Below are 18,310 nucleotides of genomic sequence, written 5' to 3' on the forward strand. Positions count from 1 at the left end.
GTTACATTTGTGTAAATGTTGGCTAACCGCTATGTAGATGCAGATGTAGATGTTAAAGAGTACTACCACATTTTTCCTCTAAAGTGCTTGTAAGTCCTTAAGAAAAAATTTATTTTTATTTTATTTGTCCTTTTGTATTACTGAACAATACGTCTAGTAAAAAACGAAAGGAAAGGAAAACCTTTAACCTGAACAACAATACCAATGGTAATAGCGATACCTCCTTGCTCTGCATCTTCAGTTGTCAACACTCCCAACTTTAGGACATAATATGAAGTTGCACTACGGTACTCCATAAGCGCAGTTCCTGAACTTCTATAGAATCGAGACTGAATAATTTTGTTCACGATAGATCATTTTACAATGATATTGGCTTCATAACAACATAAAATAGTGTCAATACATTATAGTATACATTTTAAGCATGGCAATGTATCAAATCATACCATGCTACATACATGTTTTGTGAACAGATTTCATTTTTGCCGAATTTGCGAGTGTTTCTTGGTTTTATTAGCAATAAATTATATCAGTTATTAAAAACTTAAAACGCTAACCACGTTTATTCACTCTAATAGGTACTATTACATAGTAAAACCAGAATATAAATTTTTAAATTTGGATGGATAAGAGTACAAAGTTCTAAGAAAGATAAAAACATTATTGCTCCACATTGTTGCTTTAGAATGCCAAATCCATGTTTTTCGTAAACTTACGTATTTACATTTTCACCAGAGCGTAATATTCTTTCATAAAGCATTTCCTCGTCGATGTGCCATTGATCTCTACAGCGATTATCACTGCAGCAAATCGAATTTCATTTGTTTATGTTTTGTAACTGATGGCAGTTATAGATTTAACTCGTGGCGCCAGTATTGAAATCTGACGATGGCATGTGCTTGTTAGGAGCGGTGACCATAGTTTACGTGTTTATTCATCTCTCCATACAAAGGTAATTTTGATAATTACAAAATGTCTTTAGTAGAACCTGAACCGACGGAAACATATATCCAATTTAACACTTCCGAAATATCCTTTTGTGTTTTACTTCGTGCCTGTTTATGCAGATGAAAAAAGTCCATTGTGTTCGTGTATAGTTTATATTTTGCATTAAAATGCAAATTGAATCAACTGCCATTTTACGAGTAAACATTTCAAACGCAAGAAGCTAGATCACTTCGGTTGCCTTACAATAAGTGGCTAGTTAAAAAAAATAAAGGGAACGATTGAAAGGAGTTAGGCTTCTGTAGCGTTTATGTGTCCCGGAAAAAAAAATGTGCCAGCAAATAATACTTCGCTCCAAGGAGGTAATAAAAAATATTAAAATTTTAATAATACAGTACTGGAAATCAAGGCATAATTTGAAATTAGGGAGTGACATCTTCACTCGACAGGTACGAATTACGTATTTCACAATATATAATTGCTTATGAATGCTCGAGGCAGGATTCGAACCTGCGACCGTAGCGGTAGCGCGGTTCCAGACTGGGGTGTTATTGTTGTGTAACCCCTCGCCACAGGCCGTGCATTATGAACAGGTGCTCGATAGTGCGGAAAGATGCAATCGTCATACCCAAATTTCTCTTCAACAGTAGGAAGCAAGAGGGTACTTAAAACATCAGTGTAGGCCCGTGCTGCCGACCGGGGTGGCCGAGCGGTTCTAGGCGCTACAGTCTGGAACCGCGCGACCGCTACGGTCGCAGGTTCGAATCCTGCCTCGGGCATGGATGTGTGTGATGTCATTAGGTTAGTTAGGTTTTAGTAGCTCTAAGGGACTGATGACCTTAGAAGTTAAGTCCTATAGTGCTGAGAGCCATTTGAATCATTTAGGCCCGTGCAAGCCCCACCCGTTAAAAACACGACCACGCTATAACACCACCGCCTTCGAATTTTACTGATGGCAGTTCGCACGCTGGCAGAAGACGTTCACCGGGCATTCGCCATACCCACATCGCCACATTGAGTACCACGATTCGTCACTCCGTACAACGTTTTTCCATTGTTCAGTCGTCCAGTGTTTATGCTCCTTACACCAAGCGAGGCGTCGTTTGGCATTTACCAGCGTGATGTGTTTCTTATGAGCAGCCGCTCGACCATGAAATCTAAGATTTCTCTCCCCCCCCCCCCCCACCCCCTAACTGTAATAGTACTTGCAGTGAATCCTGAAGCCGTCTGGAATTTATGTGTGATGGTCTGGATAGATGTCTGTCTATTACACTCGGACTCGACGCTCTATATTGTGTACGTTACACATGTTATTAGTAATAGGTAAAGTGTTACTGGACAGTGCGTATGACGTTCTTATGTATTTGGGTAAGAACGCTTTCTCTTCATAAATTTACAGTGGTGTATAGACGCATTATGTCACATTTGTTACTATTTGGTTTATTTACATTTTTTACGTATTGCCCGCGTAATGTTCCATCGATTGGTAACACCCAAAACCTCCCAGAGGTCACTTCCGTCCACAAACATGTGTTTATTGACGACAGTCTGGCTTCATTTGATCTCGTGATTAGACACTCCTCTCATTTTATCTGTTGATTTGTGTTTGCCTTCATTTACCTCTTGTTAAACTTGCCAGTGTGCTTTACAATATTTGCCCTGGAATGAGATTTTCACTCTGCAGCGGAGTGTGCGCTGATATGAAACTTCCTGGAGGGTTAAAAGTGTGTGTCGGACCGAGACTCGAACTCGGGACCTAACGCCGGCAAGTGCTCTACCATCTGAGCTACCCAAAGCACGACTCACGCCCCGTCCTCACAGCTGTACTTCTGCCAGTACCTCGTCTCCTAAATTCCAAACTTTACATAAGAGACGAGGTACTGGCAGAAGTAAAGCTGTAAGGAGGCAGTGTGAGTCGTGCTTGGGTAGCTCAGATGGTAGAACACTTGCCCGCGAAAGGCAACGGTCCCGAGTTCGACTCTCGGTGCGGCACACAGTTTTAACCTACCAGGAAGTTTAATATTTGCTCTGTTGTGTGCAATTTTGTGTACCTTTTTTGAACTGGAAATGACTGATTGTTCAGCCGAAACTAGTAATGTGTAATTGTTGAAATATTGCGATCTGGACTATTAAAAGATTTTATATAAAAAATCTTTTTACGATTAACGCTTTCACAGATCGCATGTCTTCGCACAGACAATGTCAAGAAACAATACAATATGGCAAGGTCACTTGAGAATGTACGCTCGCAATACTGGATATGTTTCAATGCCAGTTCATCTGCACACTGTATATTTACGAGATAGTAAGTAGAATTACGGATGGGAGAAACCGATCAGTTGAAACTGATACCGGTATTTTAGTTCTGAGTAACCGGTATGTTCTCGGTATTTATTTTGCCTCATGTCTTAGGCGGCTATTTTATTTTTTACTGGTAACCGGATAAGAAAATCTAAAAATGAATTAGACATAGCAGCATTACTAAATTTTTCGTTTCTAAATCATCCTATTTTTTAAACAACGAGTAATTTTTACTCCTAAAATTTGCATTGCTTTGAAATATTGCGATGTTGTAAGAAATGGAAATAGCGATCAGTGTTATTTTAAGAACAATAGCGACGGAAACGAGCACCAGACACATGGCATAAGAATTGGTTCAGCACTGCTGCGGCAATAATGCACGTGTTACCATGTGTTGTGGCGTGTTACATTAAAGCGCCAAAGAAACTGGTATAGGCATGCATATTCAAATACAGAGATGTGTAAACAGGCAGAATACGGCGCTCCGGTCGGTAACGCCTACGTACGACAACAAGTGTCTGGAACAGTTGTCAGATCGGCTGCTGCTACTACACTCCTGGAAACGGAAAAAAGAACACATTGACACCGGTGTGTCAGACCCACCATACTTGCTCCGGACACTGCGAGAGGGCTGTACAAGCAATGATCACACGCACGGCACAGCGGACACACCAGGAACCGCGGTGTTGGCCGTCGAATGGCGCTAGCTGCGCAGCATTTGTGCACCGCCGCCGTCAGTGTCAGCCAGTTTGCCGTGGCATACGGAGCTCCATCGCAGTCTTTAACACTGGTAGCATACCGCGACAGCGTGGACGTGAACCGTATGTGCAGTTGACGGACTTTGAGCGAGGGCGTATAGTGGGCATGCGGGAGGCCGGGTGGACGTACCGCCGAATTGCTCAACACGTGGGGCGTGATGTCTCCACAGTACATCGATGTTGTCGCCAGTGGTCGGCTGAAGGTGCACGTGCCCGTCGACCTGGGACCGGACCGCAGCGACGCACGGATGCACGCCAAGACTGTAGGATCCTACGCAGTGCCGTAGGGGACCGCACCGCCACTTCCCAGCAAATTAGGGACACTGTTGCTCCTGGGGTATCGGCGAGGACCATTCGCAACCGTCTCCATGAAGCTGGGCTACGGTCCCGCACACCGTTAGGCCGTCTTCCGCTCACGCCCCAACATCGTGCAGCCCGCCTCCAGTGGTGTCGCGACAGGCGTGAATGGAGGGACGAATGGAGACGTGTCGTCTTCAGCGATGAGAGTCGCTTCTGCCTTGGTGCCAATGATGGTCGTATGCGTGTTTGGCGCCGTGCAGGTGAGCGCCACAATCAGGACTGCATACGACCGAGGCACACAGGGCCAACACCCGGCATCATGGTGTGGGGAGCGATCTCCTACACTGGCCGTACACCACTGGTGATCGTCGAGGGGACACTGAATAGTGCACGGTACATCCAAACCGTCATCGAACCCATCGTTCTACCATTCCTAGACCGGCAAGGGAACTTGCTGTTCCAACAGGACAATGCACGTCCGCATGTATCCCGTGCCACCCAACGTGCTCTAGAAGGTGTAAGTCAACTACCCTGTCCAGCAAGATCTCCGGATCTGTCCCCCATTGAGCATGTTTGGGACTGGATGAAGCGTCGTCTCACGCGGTCTGTACGTCCAGCACGTACGCTGGTCCAACTGAGGCGCCAGGTGGAAATGGCATGGCAAGCCGTTCCACAGGACTACATCCAGCATCTCTACGATCGTCTCCATGGGAGAATAGCAGCCTGCATTGCTGCGAAAGGTGGATATACACTGTACTAGTGCCGACATTGTGCATGCTCTGTTGCCTGTGTCTATGTGCCTGTGGTTCTGTCAGTGTGATCATGTGATGTATCTGACTCCAGGAATGTGTCAATAAAGTTTCCCCTTCCTGGGACAATGAATTCACGGTGTTCTTATTTCAATTTCCAGGAGTGTACAATGACAGGTTGTCAGGATTTAAAGTCGTCTGAACGTGGTATAGTCGGCGCACGAGTGGTGGGACACAGCATATCCAAAGTAGCGATCAAGTGGGGATTTTCCCGTACGACCATTTCACGAGTGTACCGTGAATACCACGAATCTGGTAAAACATCGAATCTTCGACATCGCTACAGCCGGAAAAGGGTCCTACAACAACGGGATCAGCATCTGAAGAGAATCGTTCAACGTGACAGAAGTGCAACGCTTTCTCAAATTGCTACAGATTTCACTGCTGGGCCATCAACAATTGTGAGCCTGCGTAACATTCAACGGAACATAATCGATATGGGCTTTTGGAGACGAAGGCCCACTCGTGTACCCTTGATGACTACACGACAGAAAGGTTTACGCCTCGCCGGAGCTCCTCAACACCGACATTGGACTGTTGATGACTGGAAACACGTTACCTGGTACGACGAGTCTCATTTCAGATTGTATCGAGCGGATGGACGAGTACCGTTATGGAGACAACCTCATGAATCTATGGACCCTGCATGTCAGCAGGGGACTGTTCAAGCTGATGGAGGCTCTGTATTGATGTGGGGCGTGTGCAGTTGGTATGATATGGGACCCCTGATAAGTCTAGATACGACTCTGACAAGTGACACGTGCTTAAGCATCCTGTCTGATCACCTGCATCCATTCATGTCCATCGTGCATTCCGACGGACGTGGACAATTCCAGCAGGACAATGCAACACCCAACGCTTCCAGAATTGCTACAGAATGACTCGAGGAACACTTTTATGAGTTTAAACACTTGGATGCCTTGCTACATGCTGTTCTGAAGAGATCTCCACCCGCTGGTATTCTTACGGATTTGTGGACAGGCCTGCAGGATTCATGGTGTCAGTTCTATCCAGCACTACTTCAGACATTGGTCGAGTCCATGACAGGGCATGTTGCGGCACTTCTGCGTGCTCGCGAGGGCCTTACACGATATTAGGCAGGTGTACCAGTTTCTTCGGCTCTTCAGTGTAGATTGTACTCCAGTGTGCAAGACTTGCCGCGTCTGGTCTGTACGGTGCTTTCACGTCGTCGTCCGACATCCGTTGTAGTACAGGATAGCACCATCCCTAGTGTGGAAGTTTTTACGAAGTGCAGCATCAGTTAAATACATTGTTGCATTTGCTTTAAAAAGTCAAAAACGGGAGCACCGACAACGAATTGTGACAACATTTAAGTAGAAAAGTTAGACATTAACAGTTCATTCACAGTTACCAAAAGCTGCCTTTGTCCACATAACATGCCTTTATGTGCTTGTCACCCTTGAAAACGGAGAAATTAACACGAAAAATAGAGTTCTTCAACCGCAGTTTTCAGTCTTTACCACTGACTGTTTGTAATGTTGCGATAGTGGCATAATCCTTGATTACAACTTGATTTTTGAGCAGGGTTTTAAAAAATTAGAATTAATAGGAAAATACTGATTTTTTATACCATTCAGCCACTTACCACTTTTCGAGAGAGGCAGCGAACTGTGGGTGGGCTAAGTTTTCTTTTCTTTGCCTGCTTAATTTAATATTTTGATTCTGTGTTTCTTGAACCTGAGGCATTTAAAATTTTTCAATTTTTGTTGGATTTCTACGTTTGGTAAAGGAAATAATAGGAATATAAATCTAAAATTGGTTATGTCAGAAACAAGTTACTTTGGCCGGTTTTGAGTGTCCGGTTACATAATAAATGATATTTAATTGAAACCCTAAGCTGTCGGCAGGTGTTGTTGATATACTTCGATGGGGACAGCTGAAAATGTGTGACCCGACCGGGACTCGAACCCGGCCAGATTGTGGACAGTTGGGAATGTGGGTCTCACGGGAAGCATGCAAGGGATAAGGTTTTCCGTGATTTCCCTAAATCGCTCCAGGCAAATGCCGGGATGGTTCCTTTCAAAGGGCACGGCCGACTTCCTTCCCCGTCCTTCCCTAATCCTATGAGACCGATGACCTCGCTGTCTGGTCTCCTTCCCCGAAACAACCCGGATATCCCGGGTTTGAGTACCGATCAGGGCACACATTTTCAGCTGTCCCTATCGACTCATATCAACAACAACTGTCGGCAGCTGAGGGTTTCAATTAATTATCATTTATTCTAGAGAAGCTGCTCGGTCATCTCTGATATCTGTTCTTTCGAGAACAGTTACTATCTTCATATGCCGGGTGATCAAAAAGTCAGTATAAATTTGAAAACTTAAGAAACCACGGAATAATTTAGATAGAGAGGTAAAAATTGACACACGTGCTTGGAATGACATGGGTTTTAATTAGAACCAAAACAAAAACAAAGTATTGCTAGCCGCGTTAAATATTACTTGCGCGCGTCGTTTGGTGATGATCGTGTGCTCAGCCGCCACTTTCGCCATGCTTGGCCTCCCAGGTCCCCAGACCTTAGCCCGTGCGATTATTGGCTTTGGGGTCACCTGAAGTCGCAAGTGTATCGTGATCGACCGACATCCCTAGGGATGCTGAAAGACAATATCCGACGCCAATGGCTCACTATAACTCCGGACATGCTTCACAGTGCTGTTCACAACATTATTCCTCGACTTCAGCTATTGTTGAGGGATGATGGTGGACATATTGTGCATTTCCTGTAAAGGACATCATCTTTGCTTTGTCTTACTTTGTTATGCTAATTATCGCTATTCTGATCAGATGAAGTGCTACCTGTAGGCCATTTTTTGAATGTTTGTATTTTTTTGGTTCTAATAAAACCCCATGTCCTTCCAAGCATGTGTGTCAATTTGTACCTCTCTATCTACATTATTCCGTGATTTATTCAGTTTTCAAATTTATACTGACTTTTTGATCACCCGGTATATGGTTACACAATAGACCGGTTAAACTGAAAAAAAAAACAAAAAAAAACGATGTAACCTAATACCGGTTTTCTCAGCGATAGCCTCTATTCCTAAGTGGAATGTGGACATATGAATCGAACAGAAGGGGGAACGAGGACTGATCTTAGAGGTAAAACGTTGTTCAGGGATCTCCACTTGCGAATCTCAGCATTCGGAAAAACTGAGGAGTGTCGATCTATCAACGTATTGCTGTGGAAAAGCGCTAGCTTCTCACACAATTATATCAGCTAATGGAGCACCAGGCCTTCTCTCTGTACTGCATGCAGGGAACAGAAACGGAAGTTGTGGAAGTCTTGCTGTACTCACCCGGGATGACTGGCTCCACTCTGGAGGCGGAGGGGATACCAGACGGCGGAGGTGGCGGCTCTTTGACCGGAGGTGGCGTGGGTGGTGGAGTGGCTGGTACCGGCTGCCGTCGCGGGGGCGGGGGTGGTGGCGGGGGTGGCGTCGCCGGTGGCTCCGGCTCTGGCGGGGGCGACGGTGGGAACCGAGGTACCGCCACAGGCGTGGGAGGCGGCGGGGGCGGGCGGCGCGGCGTCGGCGGTGGAGGCGGCGGCGTCGGCGGCGGCGTCGTGGCCTCCACCTCCACTGCGGGACACAAAGCGCAGCCAGTCAGTTCACCGTGTGAAAGCAAGTCGCGAGTGGCTTGCTGGACGTGGTGATGGAAAACAATCACCTAACGCTGTCCTCAGGGAGCAGAAAGTGGACTTACATTGAAAATGTCACGTCTGCCACAGACGGCCCCTGACAGGCAGACTACACTCAAGACACTCCTGTGTACCATATAACATACACAAGCATTTACAGGCGCAACCAAGAGGAAAAAAAATTCTTCAAAACAAACAGAACTTGGAAGAGACTAATGCGAACCATTTTCTGCAGAGGTCGCCTCACAGACACAGGGAAAGCTGGAGTACTCCGTGGATCTCCGCCGGCTTTATAAGGCCAGCGCAGCAGCAGTACGGCCAGTTCCTCGCCGAGCTAGGACCAGCTCCGACAGACCTCACACATGCTCTTGATGAATGGTCGTCTACATGTTATTTGTTTTCTTTGTGTGTATATAGTGATTGTTCGAGAAGTGTAGTTCAGTTTCAATAAACGACATTATACTGAGTGTTCTACAATACTGAGTATTCTTTAGAAAAATGGCATTCTACCATTTTCATTTAGATGTGAAAGTGTAATTCACGGTAAATTCCTGATGAGTGTCACAGTTCAACTTGTGTATCGAATGTTGTGCCCTATGGCGTAAGATGGTTTAGACCACCAAAAGCTGCCCTCAGGTGTCAACATGGGACCTATACTCTGGGACTGTAATGGAACTGGTATTTGGGCCATCTGTATTTGGAAATCAAAATGCCGTTCATTGCAAATTCCTGACAGTCGTCTCTGTTCATCATGTTATGTGGAAAGGCCTGCTCAACAGCATAAGGAGACCACCATAGACAGCCTTGAAGGGTTAACATGCAGACTTGTATTGTTGGATCTGTAATGTAGCTGGGCTTCAAGCCATGCCATGGCAGAGTTGCGATTGGATTCAAGCTGTCTTGTAGATAGAACTCAGCACGTCACTCTTAACGGAACAAAACCGACAGATGTAAAGGTAATATCCGAAGTACCACAGGGATGTTTGATAGGACCGTTGCTGTTTAAATATATATAAATGATCTACTAGAAAGCGTCGGATGCTCTTTAAGGCTATTCATTGACGATGCTGTTGTCTATGCCAAAGTAGCAACGCCAGAAGATAGAATTTGCAGAACGACCTGCAGAGAATTGATGAATGGTGCGCCAGCCAGAGTGATCGAGCGGTTCTAGGCGCTACAGTCTGGAACTGCGCGACCGCTACGGTCGCAGGTTCGAATCCTGCCTCGGGCATGGATGTGTGTGATGTCCTTAGGTTAGTTAGGTTTAAGTAGTTCTAAGTTCTAGGGGACTGATGGCCTCTGAAGTTAAGTCCCATAGTGCTCAGAGCCATCTAAACCATTTTTGAGTAGAGTCATCAACATACCACGTGGACAGGCGAAGAATGGGCCAATGTTCTTTTCGCAGATGAGTCCCGAATTGATCTGGAGAGTGTTTCTCGACGGATTCGCATCGGAAGGGAATGTGGAAGAAGATTTCGAGACCAGAACATTGTGGAAAGAGACCGATATTGAGGCGGATCACTAATGGTGTGGCCAGGGATCGTGTTGGACACTCGAACACCTCTTCAGGAATTTGTACAGGTGAATCGGGAAGGTTTAACTGCCATGATGTTGGTACCTCACGTACGGTTGTCGCGAGGTGCTGTGGTCCCAGACTACCTGTTGGTGGACGACAGTGCTCAACCTCATAAAGAATGAGTAGTTGATGTTTTCTTGGAAACGAAAGATGGTGCACGCATGGTGTGGCCTATTCGTTCTTCCGATTTGTCTCACATAGGGCATGCCTGGAATGCTCTAGGGATACGGATTGCATCACGTGAACATCCACCAACCACTCTCCCAGGCTTGCGAAGAGCTCCGCAGGAAGACTGGGCGTTATTGCCTCAACGTGACATTCGTGACGTTATTCACAGCATGCGATGTCGTTGTCAGGCCTGTTTTGCTGCCAGAGCCGGTCAAACCCCACAGCGAGCACGTAACGCAGTTGTCGCAATGTGAGGGCAAATCTGTCAAGTTGGAAAGAAAACGGAAAACATTTTCGTCTACTGTTATGCATTTTGCACTTGTTTAGATTCTGTATTGTTTACATTATTTCTGCTTTGTATCACCTGTTTGTACTGTTTTGCTGCAAAATGAACTCAACCTTGCAAAAATTCCGTTTGCTGCTTTAATTTCGGAACACCAGTGTAACTGATGTACGTGTGTGTGTGTGTGCGCGCGCGCTCACGTGTGTGTCTGAACATCCTCGCACGCGCGAGCGCGCACACACACACACACACACACACACGAAGTCACATACACATACGCACATGCAAACATGCAAACAAACAAGTTACAACGTGACCTGCGACCGAAAACGAACAAATACTCTGCTGCGGAAAAAAAAAAATACGACACCGTCGATTACAATGTGATTTTATTGACAGGTGAGGTGACAAGCAGTTCATCATTGTACGAGTAGGCCTACACAATAACAAATACAGACCAGAATGAAATTTTCACTCTGCAGCGGAGTGTGCGCTGATATGAAACTTCCTGGCAGATTAAAACTGTGTGCCAGACCGAGACTCGAACTCGGGACCTTCGCCTTTCGCGGGCCAGTGCTCTACATTTTTTTATTTTTATTTTTTTGTAATCTCATTTTGTTCTACACTGCTCGTTGAATTTGTTCGTGGCCGACGTCCGATCACACTTGTTCAGGTTGTTCGTTGACCCGTTCACCCAGTTATTTATTACAGAGGGCAGCTAAACCCTCTGACCGAACACGCTGAGCTACCGTGCCGGTTTTTTCTTTTGTTCGCTTTTGTTCGTTGCATCTGCTCGGGGCGGACGTCGTAAGACATCCGTTTGACTTCGTTGTTGATCGATTTTAAAAAATGGTTCAAATGGCTCTGAGCACTATGGGACTCAACTGCTGAGGTCATTAGTCCCCTAGAACGTAGAGCACTTGCCTGCGAAAGGCAAAGGTCGCGAGTTCGAGTCTCGCTCCGGCACACAATGTGCCAGGAAGTTTCAAATTCAGACCAAATGAACACACATGTGCGAGGTGGCGCAGTGGTTAGCATACTGGACTCGCACTTGGGAGGACGACAGTTCAAATTCGCGTCAGGCTATCCTGATCTAGGTTTTCTGTGATTTTCCTAAATCGCTTCGGGCAGATCCAGGGATGGTTCATCTGAAATGGCACAGCCGAATTCCTCCCCCCCCCTTTTTTTTTTGGTCATCAGTCTACTGACTGGTTTGATGCGGCCCGCCACGAATTCCTTTCCTGTGCTAACCTCTTCATCTCAGAGTAGCACTTGCAACCCACGTCCTCAATTATTTGCTTGACGTATTCCAATCTCTGTCTTCCTCTACAGTTTTTGCCCTCTACAGCTCCCTCTAGTACCGTGGAAGTCATTCCCTCATGTCTTAGCAGATGTCCTATCATCCTGTCCCTTCTCCTTATCAGTGTTTTCCACGTATTCCTTTCCTCTCCGATTCTGCGTAGAACCTCCTCATTCCTTACCTTATCAGTCCACCTAATTTTCAACATTCGTCTATAGCACCTCATCTCAAATGCTTCGATTCTCTTCTGTTCCGGTTTTCCCACAGTCCATGTTTCACTACCATACAATGCTGTACTCCAGACGTACATCGTCAGAAATTTCTTCCTCAAATTAAGGCCGGTATTTGATTCCTCCCCCATGCTTCCCTAATCCGCTGGGAATGTTTGACCTCGCTGTTTGGTCTCATCCCCTACATCAACCAACTAATCGACACGCGTACACGATAGAGCAGGGCTAACAACTGGCCGGTTTTGAGCGCGAGTACTCGCGTCTGCTCAGGCACGTGCTCGCGAGCAGCTGCAAGGTCGTGGAGTAGGGAGGGAGGGGAGGGAGGGGAAATGCGCGCGCACGTTTGAATAGGGCCGCAGCGTGCCAATTGAATTCCCGCCGACTGTGTAACGTTTAAAGTACTACGATCAGCTCTTAACAGTCACTTCGCTGGTTAAGAATCATGTCAAGTCGCCGTTGTGTAACCCCAACCATGTTTTCCCAGTTCAACTCCCATTGGGAGGAATTGTATCTGTTTACTGAAAAAGATGGTGTTACAAAATGTTTACTATGTTACTAAACGCTGAATTCTTTTACGAAATTTAATTTGCAGCGACATTATATGTCGTACCACGCGAAAGACTACGGACGTGGAAAATGTGATGGACCAGATCGTGCACAGGAAGTTATTAAACTTAAAAGGAAGCTACCCTAAGAAGATCTGGACGACGAAGAAAAATCAACTGAGGCAGCTCTCAGCGTGGGTTACAAAATTGCTTTGCTTTTAGCAAAATCCCTGCGCCCCTTAACTGATGGCGATTTAATAAAAGAATGTTTGGTAGTTGCAGTGGAACATTTGTGTCCATCTCAAGTTGAACAGTTTCGGATTGTGCCATTATCTAACATGACCATTATGCGTCGCACAGAGGACATGGCAGACGACGTCCAGAGCCAACTTGCAAATATCTGTAAAGATTTTATGGCGTATTCTCTAGCTCTGGACGAAACTGTTGATATCACTGGAACAGCGCAGCTTGCCATATTTATTAGAGGTGTTAATAGAGATCTTCAGGTGAGGGAGGAGCTCCTCGATGTAGTAGCCATGAAGAACACTACAACCGGAGGTGATATTTTAAGTAGTGTTGAAGAAAGTGTTGAAAATATAGGATTGTCGTGGAATTCTTTAGTTTCAGTGTCTACAGATGGTAGAGGCATACACTAATAAAATTATGTGGCACGTGTACATTCTCCTTTATTTGTTTCATTTATCGCAGTAATAATTCGTGAGTGATACCCCTGCAGGTGGCCGCGGATTTACATTGACTGGCGGCAGCTGTTGTGTGCCCCACGTGACTCTCCCCACTCTCCGCCCTGGTCCGGTAGTGGGGGTAGCGTGCTCGCGCTGCTCCGTGCTCGCGCCTTGCTGCTCACAGCTTGCTCCCGCGAGCACGTATGTTGTGAAGCCCTGCGATAGAGGGTGCCCAGACAAATGCATCAGTGCGCAGTGTACTGTATGGCAGCAACGAACGCGTGTTCTCTCGCATGCAGACGACCATAAGGTAATCCAGCGATGCATTATCCTCAAGCATCTTGCCATCAGTGGTTCTTGCATGCGCTGGAAAACGAGTTCCTGGTTCATCATGTCCCATACGTGTGCAATTGGTGACAGATCCGGTGATGTTGCTAGCCAGGGCTGTTGTAATACACCAAAAGAGCACGTTGCTTCGTAGCAGCCGTATCGGAACGTGTAATGTCCTGCTGAAACAGCACATCACCTCCCTGTCGAAGAAGTGGCTGTACCACGGTGATAGCTGCCTGCGCAGTGGAGCGGACACTGGTTGCGGTAACGTGGTTACACGCTTGTCGGAACGTCGCCGTCTCGTCTTTGAGCATCAATGGTCGGAGCGATTCCTCAGCATTCACAGTACGCGGCACATCAACATCGAAAGAACGTCGTGACGTTACGGCTGGTTCACAAAATGCTCACCAGGGGCGCTGTTTCGTAGTTAATGCATAAAATGCTTGATGGTGAGGAACAGGAACCGCGAACGAAAAGAGTCTGTGTTAGAAAAAAGGAAAAATGGTAAAAAATCAAAACTGCGATGGAGAGTTCCACATTCTTTACAAGGAGCTGGAAAAGGAGGATTCGTCATTCTGTAAATACAGTACTGGCCATTAAAATTGCTATACCACGAAGATGACGTGCTACAGACGCGAAATTTAACCGACAGGAAGAAGATGCTGTGATACGCAAATAATTAGCTTTTCAGAGCATTCACACAAGGTTGGCGCTGGTGGCGACGGTGAAACTTTGTTGTGATGCCTCGTGTGAGGAGGAGAAATGAGTACCATCACGTTTCCGACTTTATTAAAGGTCGGATTGTAGCCTATCGCGATGGCGGTTTATCGTATCGCGACATTACTGCTCGCGTTGGTCGAGATCCGATGACTGTTAACTGAATATGGAATCGGTGGGTTCAGGAGGGTAATACGGAACGCCGTGCTGGATCCCAACGGCCTCGTATCACTAGCAGTCCAGATGACAGGCATCTTATCCGCATGGCTGTAACGGATCGTGCAACCACTTCTCGATCCCTGAGTTAACAGATGGGGACTTTTGGAAGACAACAAACATCTACACGAACAGTTCGACGACGTTTGCAGCAGCATGGACTATCAGCTCGGAGGCCGTGGCTGCGGTTCCCCTTGACGCTGCATCACAGACAGGAGCGCCTCCGATGGTGTACTCGACGACGAACCTGGCTGCACGAATGGCAAAACGTCACTTTTTCGGATGAATTCAGGTTCTGTTTACAGCATCATGATGGTCGCATTCGTGTTTGGCGACATCGCGGTGTACGCACATTGGAAGCGTGTATTCGTCTTTGTCATACTGGCGTATCACCCGGCGTGATGGTATGGAGTGCCATTGGTTACACGTCTCAGTCACCTCTTGTTCACATTGACGGCACTTTGAACAATGGACGTTACATTTCAGATGTGTTACGACCCGTGGCTCTACGCTTCATTCGATCCCTGCGAAACCCTACATTTCTGCAGGATAATGCACGACCGCATGTTGCAGGTCCTGTACGGGCCTTTGTGGATACAGAAAATGTTCGACTTCTGCCCTGCACAACACATTCTCCAGATCTCTCACCAACTGAAAACGTCTGGTCAATGGTGGCCGAGCAACTGGCTTGTCACAATACTCCAGTCACTACTCTTGATGAACTGTGGTATCGTGTTGAAGTTGCATGGGCAGCTGTACCTGTACACGCCATCCAAGCTCTGACTCAATGCCCAAGCGTATGAAGGCCGTTATTACGGCCAGAGGTGGTTGTTCTTGGTACCGATTTCTCAGGATCTATGCACCCAAATTGCGTGAAAATGTAATCACATGTCAGTTCTAATATAATATATTTGTGCAATGAATACCCTTTTAACATCTGTATTTCTTCTTGTTGTAGCAATTTTAATGGCCAGTAGTTTACTTGTTATGTTGTTTCAGTGGCCTACTAAAGGTGTACAAAGTTTGAAATAAATTCGTGATCCTAACTTCGTGGCCTCCGCTTGTTAGTCTTGCTCCAAGCAGACGGTTCCCCATGGTTCCAGGGCACACACGTGGTGGAATGCTCGTGGTATTTGTGCGTCTGTAATCAAGGTAGTCGAAGTGATTCGTGTTTCAAGAGGGCGCGGTATCGAAGAGTTATGCAGCATACAGGGAAACTGTAAGAATATCAAAAATTTCCTGGCAAATTAAAACTGTGTGCAGCCACCTTAGAATGTTTGCAGATTATGCTGTGATTTACCTCCTAGTAAAGTCACCAGAAGATGAAAACCAATTGCAAAATGATTTAGACAAGTTGTCTGTACGGTGCGAAAAGTGGCAATTGTCTCTGAATAAGGAAAAGTGCGAGGTTGGTTGGTTGGTTGTTTGGGGAAGGAGACCAGACAGCGTGGTCATCGGTCTCATCGGAAGGATGGGGAAGGAAGTCGGCCGTGCCCTTTCAGAGGAACCATCCCGGCATTTGCCTGGAGTGATTTAGGGAAATCACGGAAAACCTAAATCAGGATGGCCGGACGCGGGATTGAACCGTCGTCCTCCCGAATGCGAGTCTAGTGTCTAACCACTGCGCCACCTCGCTCGGTGAAAAGTGCGAGGTCATCCACGTGGGTACGAAAAGAAAACCCTTAAATTTTGTTTACACGATAAATCACACAAATGTTAAGGCTGTCAATTCTACTAAACACCTGTAATCTGCAATTAAGAACAACTTAAACTGTTTTATCAAGAAATGAACAATTATATATTGAGAAACGGATAAACTGTAGGAATGGTCTCCTGGCTGTAAATGGAGAAAGAAAATTCCTGTGAACATGTGTCTGGAACTGCGTCGTTGCCACTGTAGACGGCACTGACGAATGACTGTTTCTCTGACAACGTGCCGTGTGTTCATGGTGCACTGCGTGACAAACGGAGCGTTCTGCAAGCAGCAGAATGGTCCGGTATTCATGTCGGAAACAAGCCAACAAGAAATGAGAACAGCAAGAAACTTAACATCAGGATTGATGGTCACGAAGTCAATGAAGTTAAGGAATTCTGCTACCTAGGCAGTAAAATAACCAATGACGGACGGAGCAAGGAGGACATCAAAAGCAGACTCGCTATGGCAAAAAAGGCATTTCTGGCCAAGAGAAGTCTACTACTATCAAATACCGGCCTTAATTTGAGGAAGAAATTTCTGAGGATGTACATCTGGAGTACAGCATTGTATGGTAGTGAAACATGGACTGTGGGAAAACCGGAACAGAAGAGAATCGAAGCATTTGAGATGTGGTGCTATAGACGAATGTTGAAAATTAGGTGGACTGATAAGGTAAGGAATGAGGACGTTCTACGCAGAATCGGAGAGAAAAGGAATATGTGGAAAACACTGATAAGGAGAAGGGACAGGATGATAGGACATCTGCTAAGACACGAGGGAATGACTTCCATGGTACTGGAGGGAGCTGTAGAGGGCAAAAACTGTAGAGGAAGACAGAGATTGGAATACGTCAAGCAAATAATTGAGGACTTAGGTTGCAAGTGCTACTCCGAGCTGAAGATGTTAGCACAGGAAAGGAATTCGTGGCGGGCCGCATCAAACCAGTCAGTAGACTGATGGAAAAAAAAAAACAAGCCGATATGGTGTTTGTGTGTGGCCAAGCAGTTGCAACGGTCGAGAGGCAGCACGGCTGTACCAAAGCTGGTACCCTCGCAGACACCAGCCACATCACACGACATTTCAAGCCCTTTTTGGGCGTAGGGGGTGTGATTTTGGGTCCTTCCACACAGGCGAACGTGCAGGGAGGCGGTAGCCTGTGCGTCAAACAGATTTGAAGGACTGCGTTCTACAGGATATACAGACGAACCCTAGTACGGGCCACCTGCAATGGGTGCAAAGGTTGTCAGCATTGGATATTCCTCTACGGGAAGGACTTTGTACATGTTTTTCGCATCTGTAGTAATAGAACCCCTGCTGGGCCACAGACGGACTAGTTACCTGTGATCTGTGGGAACAATGGTTTCCTTTGTAGTCAGGTTCTGAGTGGTCCAAATGGCTCTGACCACTATGGGACTTAACATCTGAGGGAGAACCGATAGAGGTACTCAAGGTACCCACCGCCACACACCGTCAGGTGGCTCCCGTCAGGTGGCATGCGGAGTATAGACGTAGATGTAGATGTAGATGATGTCATCAGTCCCCTAGACTTAGCAGCAGCACTAGCACTCCGTCTTCAGGCCACAAGTGGCCCATCGAGACCATCCGACCGCCGTGTCATCCTCAGTTGCGGATGCGGATAGGAGGGGCGTGTGGTCAGCACACTGCTCTCCCGGTCGTTATGATGGTTTTCTTTGACCGGAGAGGCTAATATTCGGTCGACTAGCTCCTCAATTGGCATCACAAGGCTGAGTGCACCCCGAAAAATGGCAACAGCGCATCGCAGCTGGATGGTCAC

The 18,310-nt window shown here is 46.5% G+C and overlaps 1 protein-coding gene across 2 annotated transcripts in view; it reads right to left on the bottom strand.

The window, feature by feature from the left end:
- Positions 1-18,310, bottom strand: part of LOC126109845 (collagen alpha-1(I) chain-like) — a 269,369-nt gene that overhangs the window by 174,285 nt on the left and 76,774 nt on the right. For both annotated transcript variants that reach the window (XM_049914904.1, XM_049914903.1), the window contains exon 3: positions 8,431-8,712. In XM_049914904.1, coding sequence (XP_049770861.1) covers positions 8,431-8,712 — 282 coding nt within the window. The remainder of the gene's footprint in view (positions 1-8,430; positions 8,713-18,310) is intronic.

This window comes from Schistocerca cancellata, chromosome 12 (assembly GCF_023864275.1).
Source record: "Schistocerca cancellata isolate TAMUIC-IGC-003103 chromosome 12, iqSchCanc2.1, whole genome shotgun sequence".
Classification (NCBI taxonomy): Eukaryota; Metazoa; Arthropoda; class Insecta; order Orthoptera; family Acrididae; genus Schistocerca; species Schistocerca cancellata.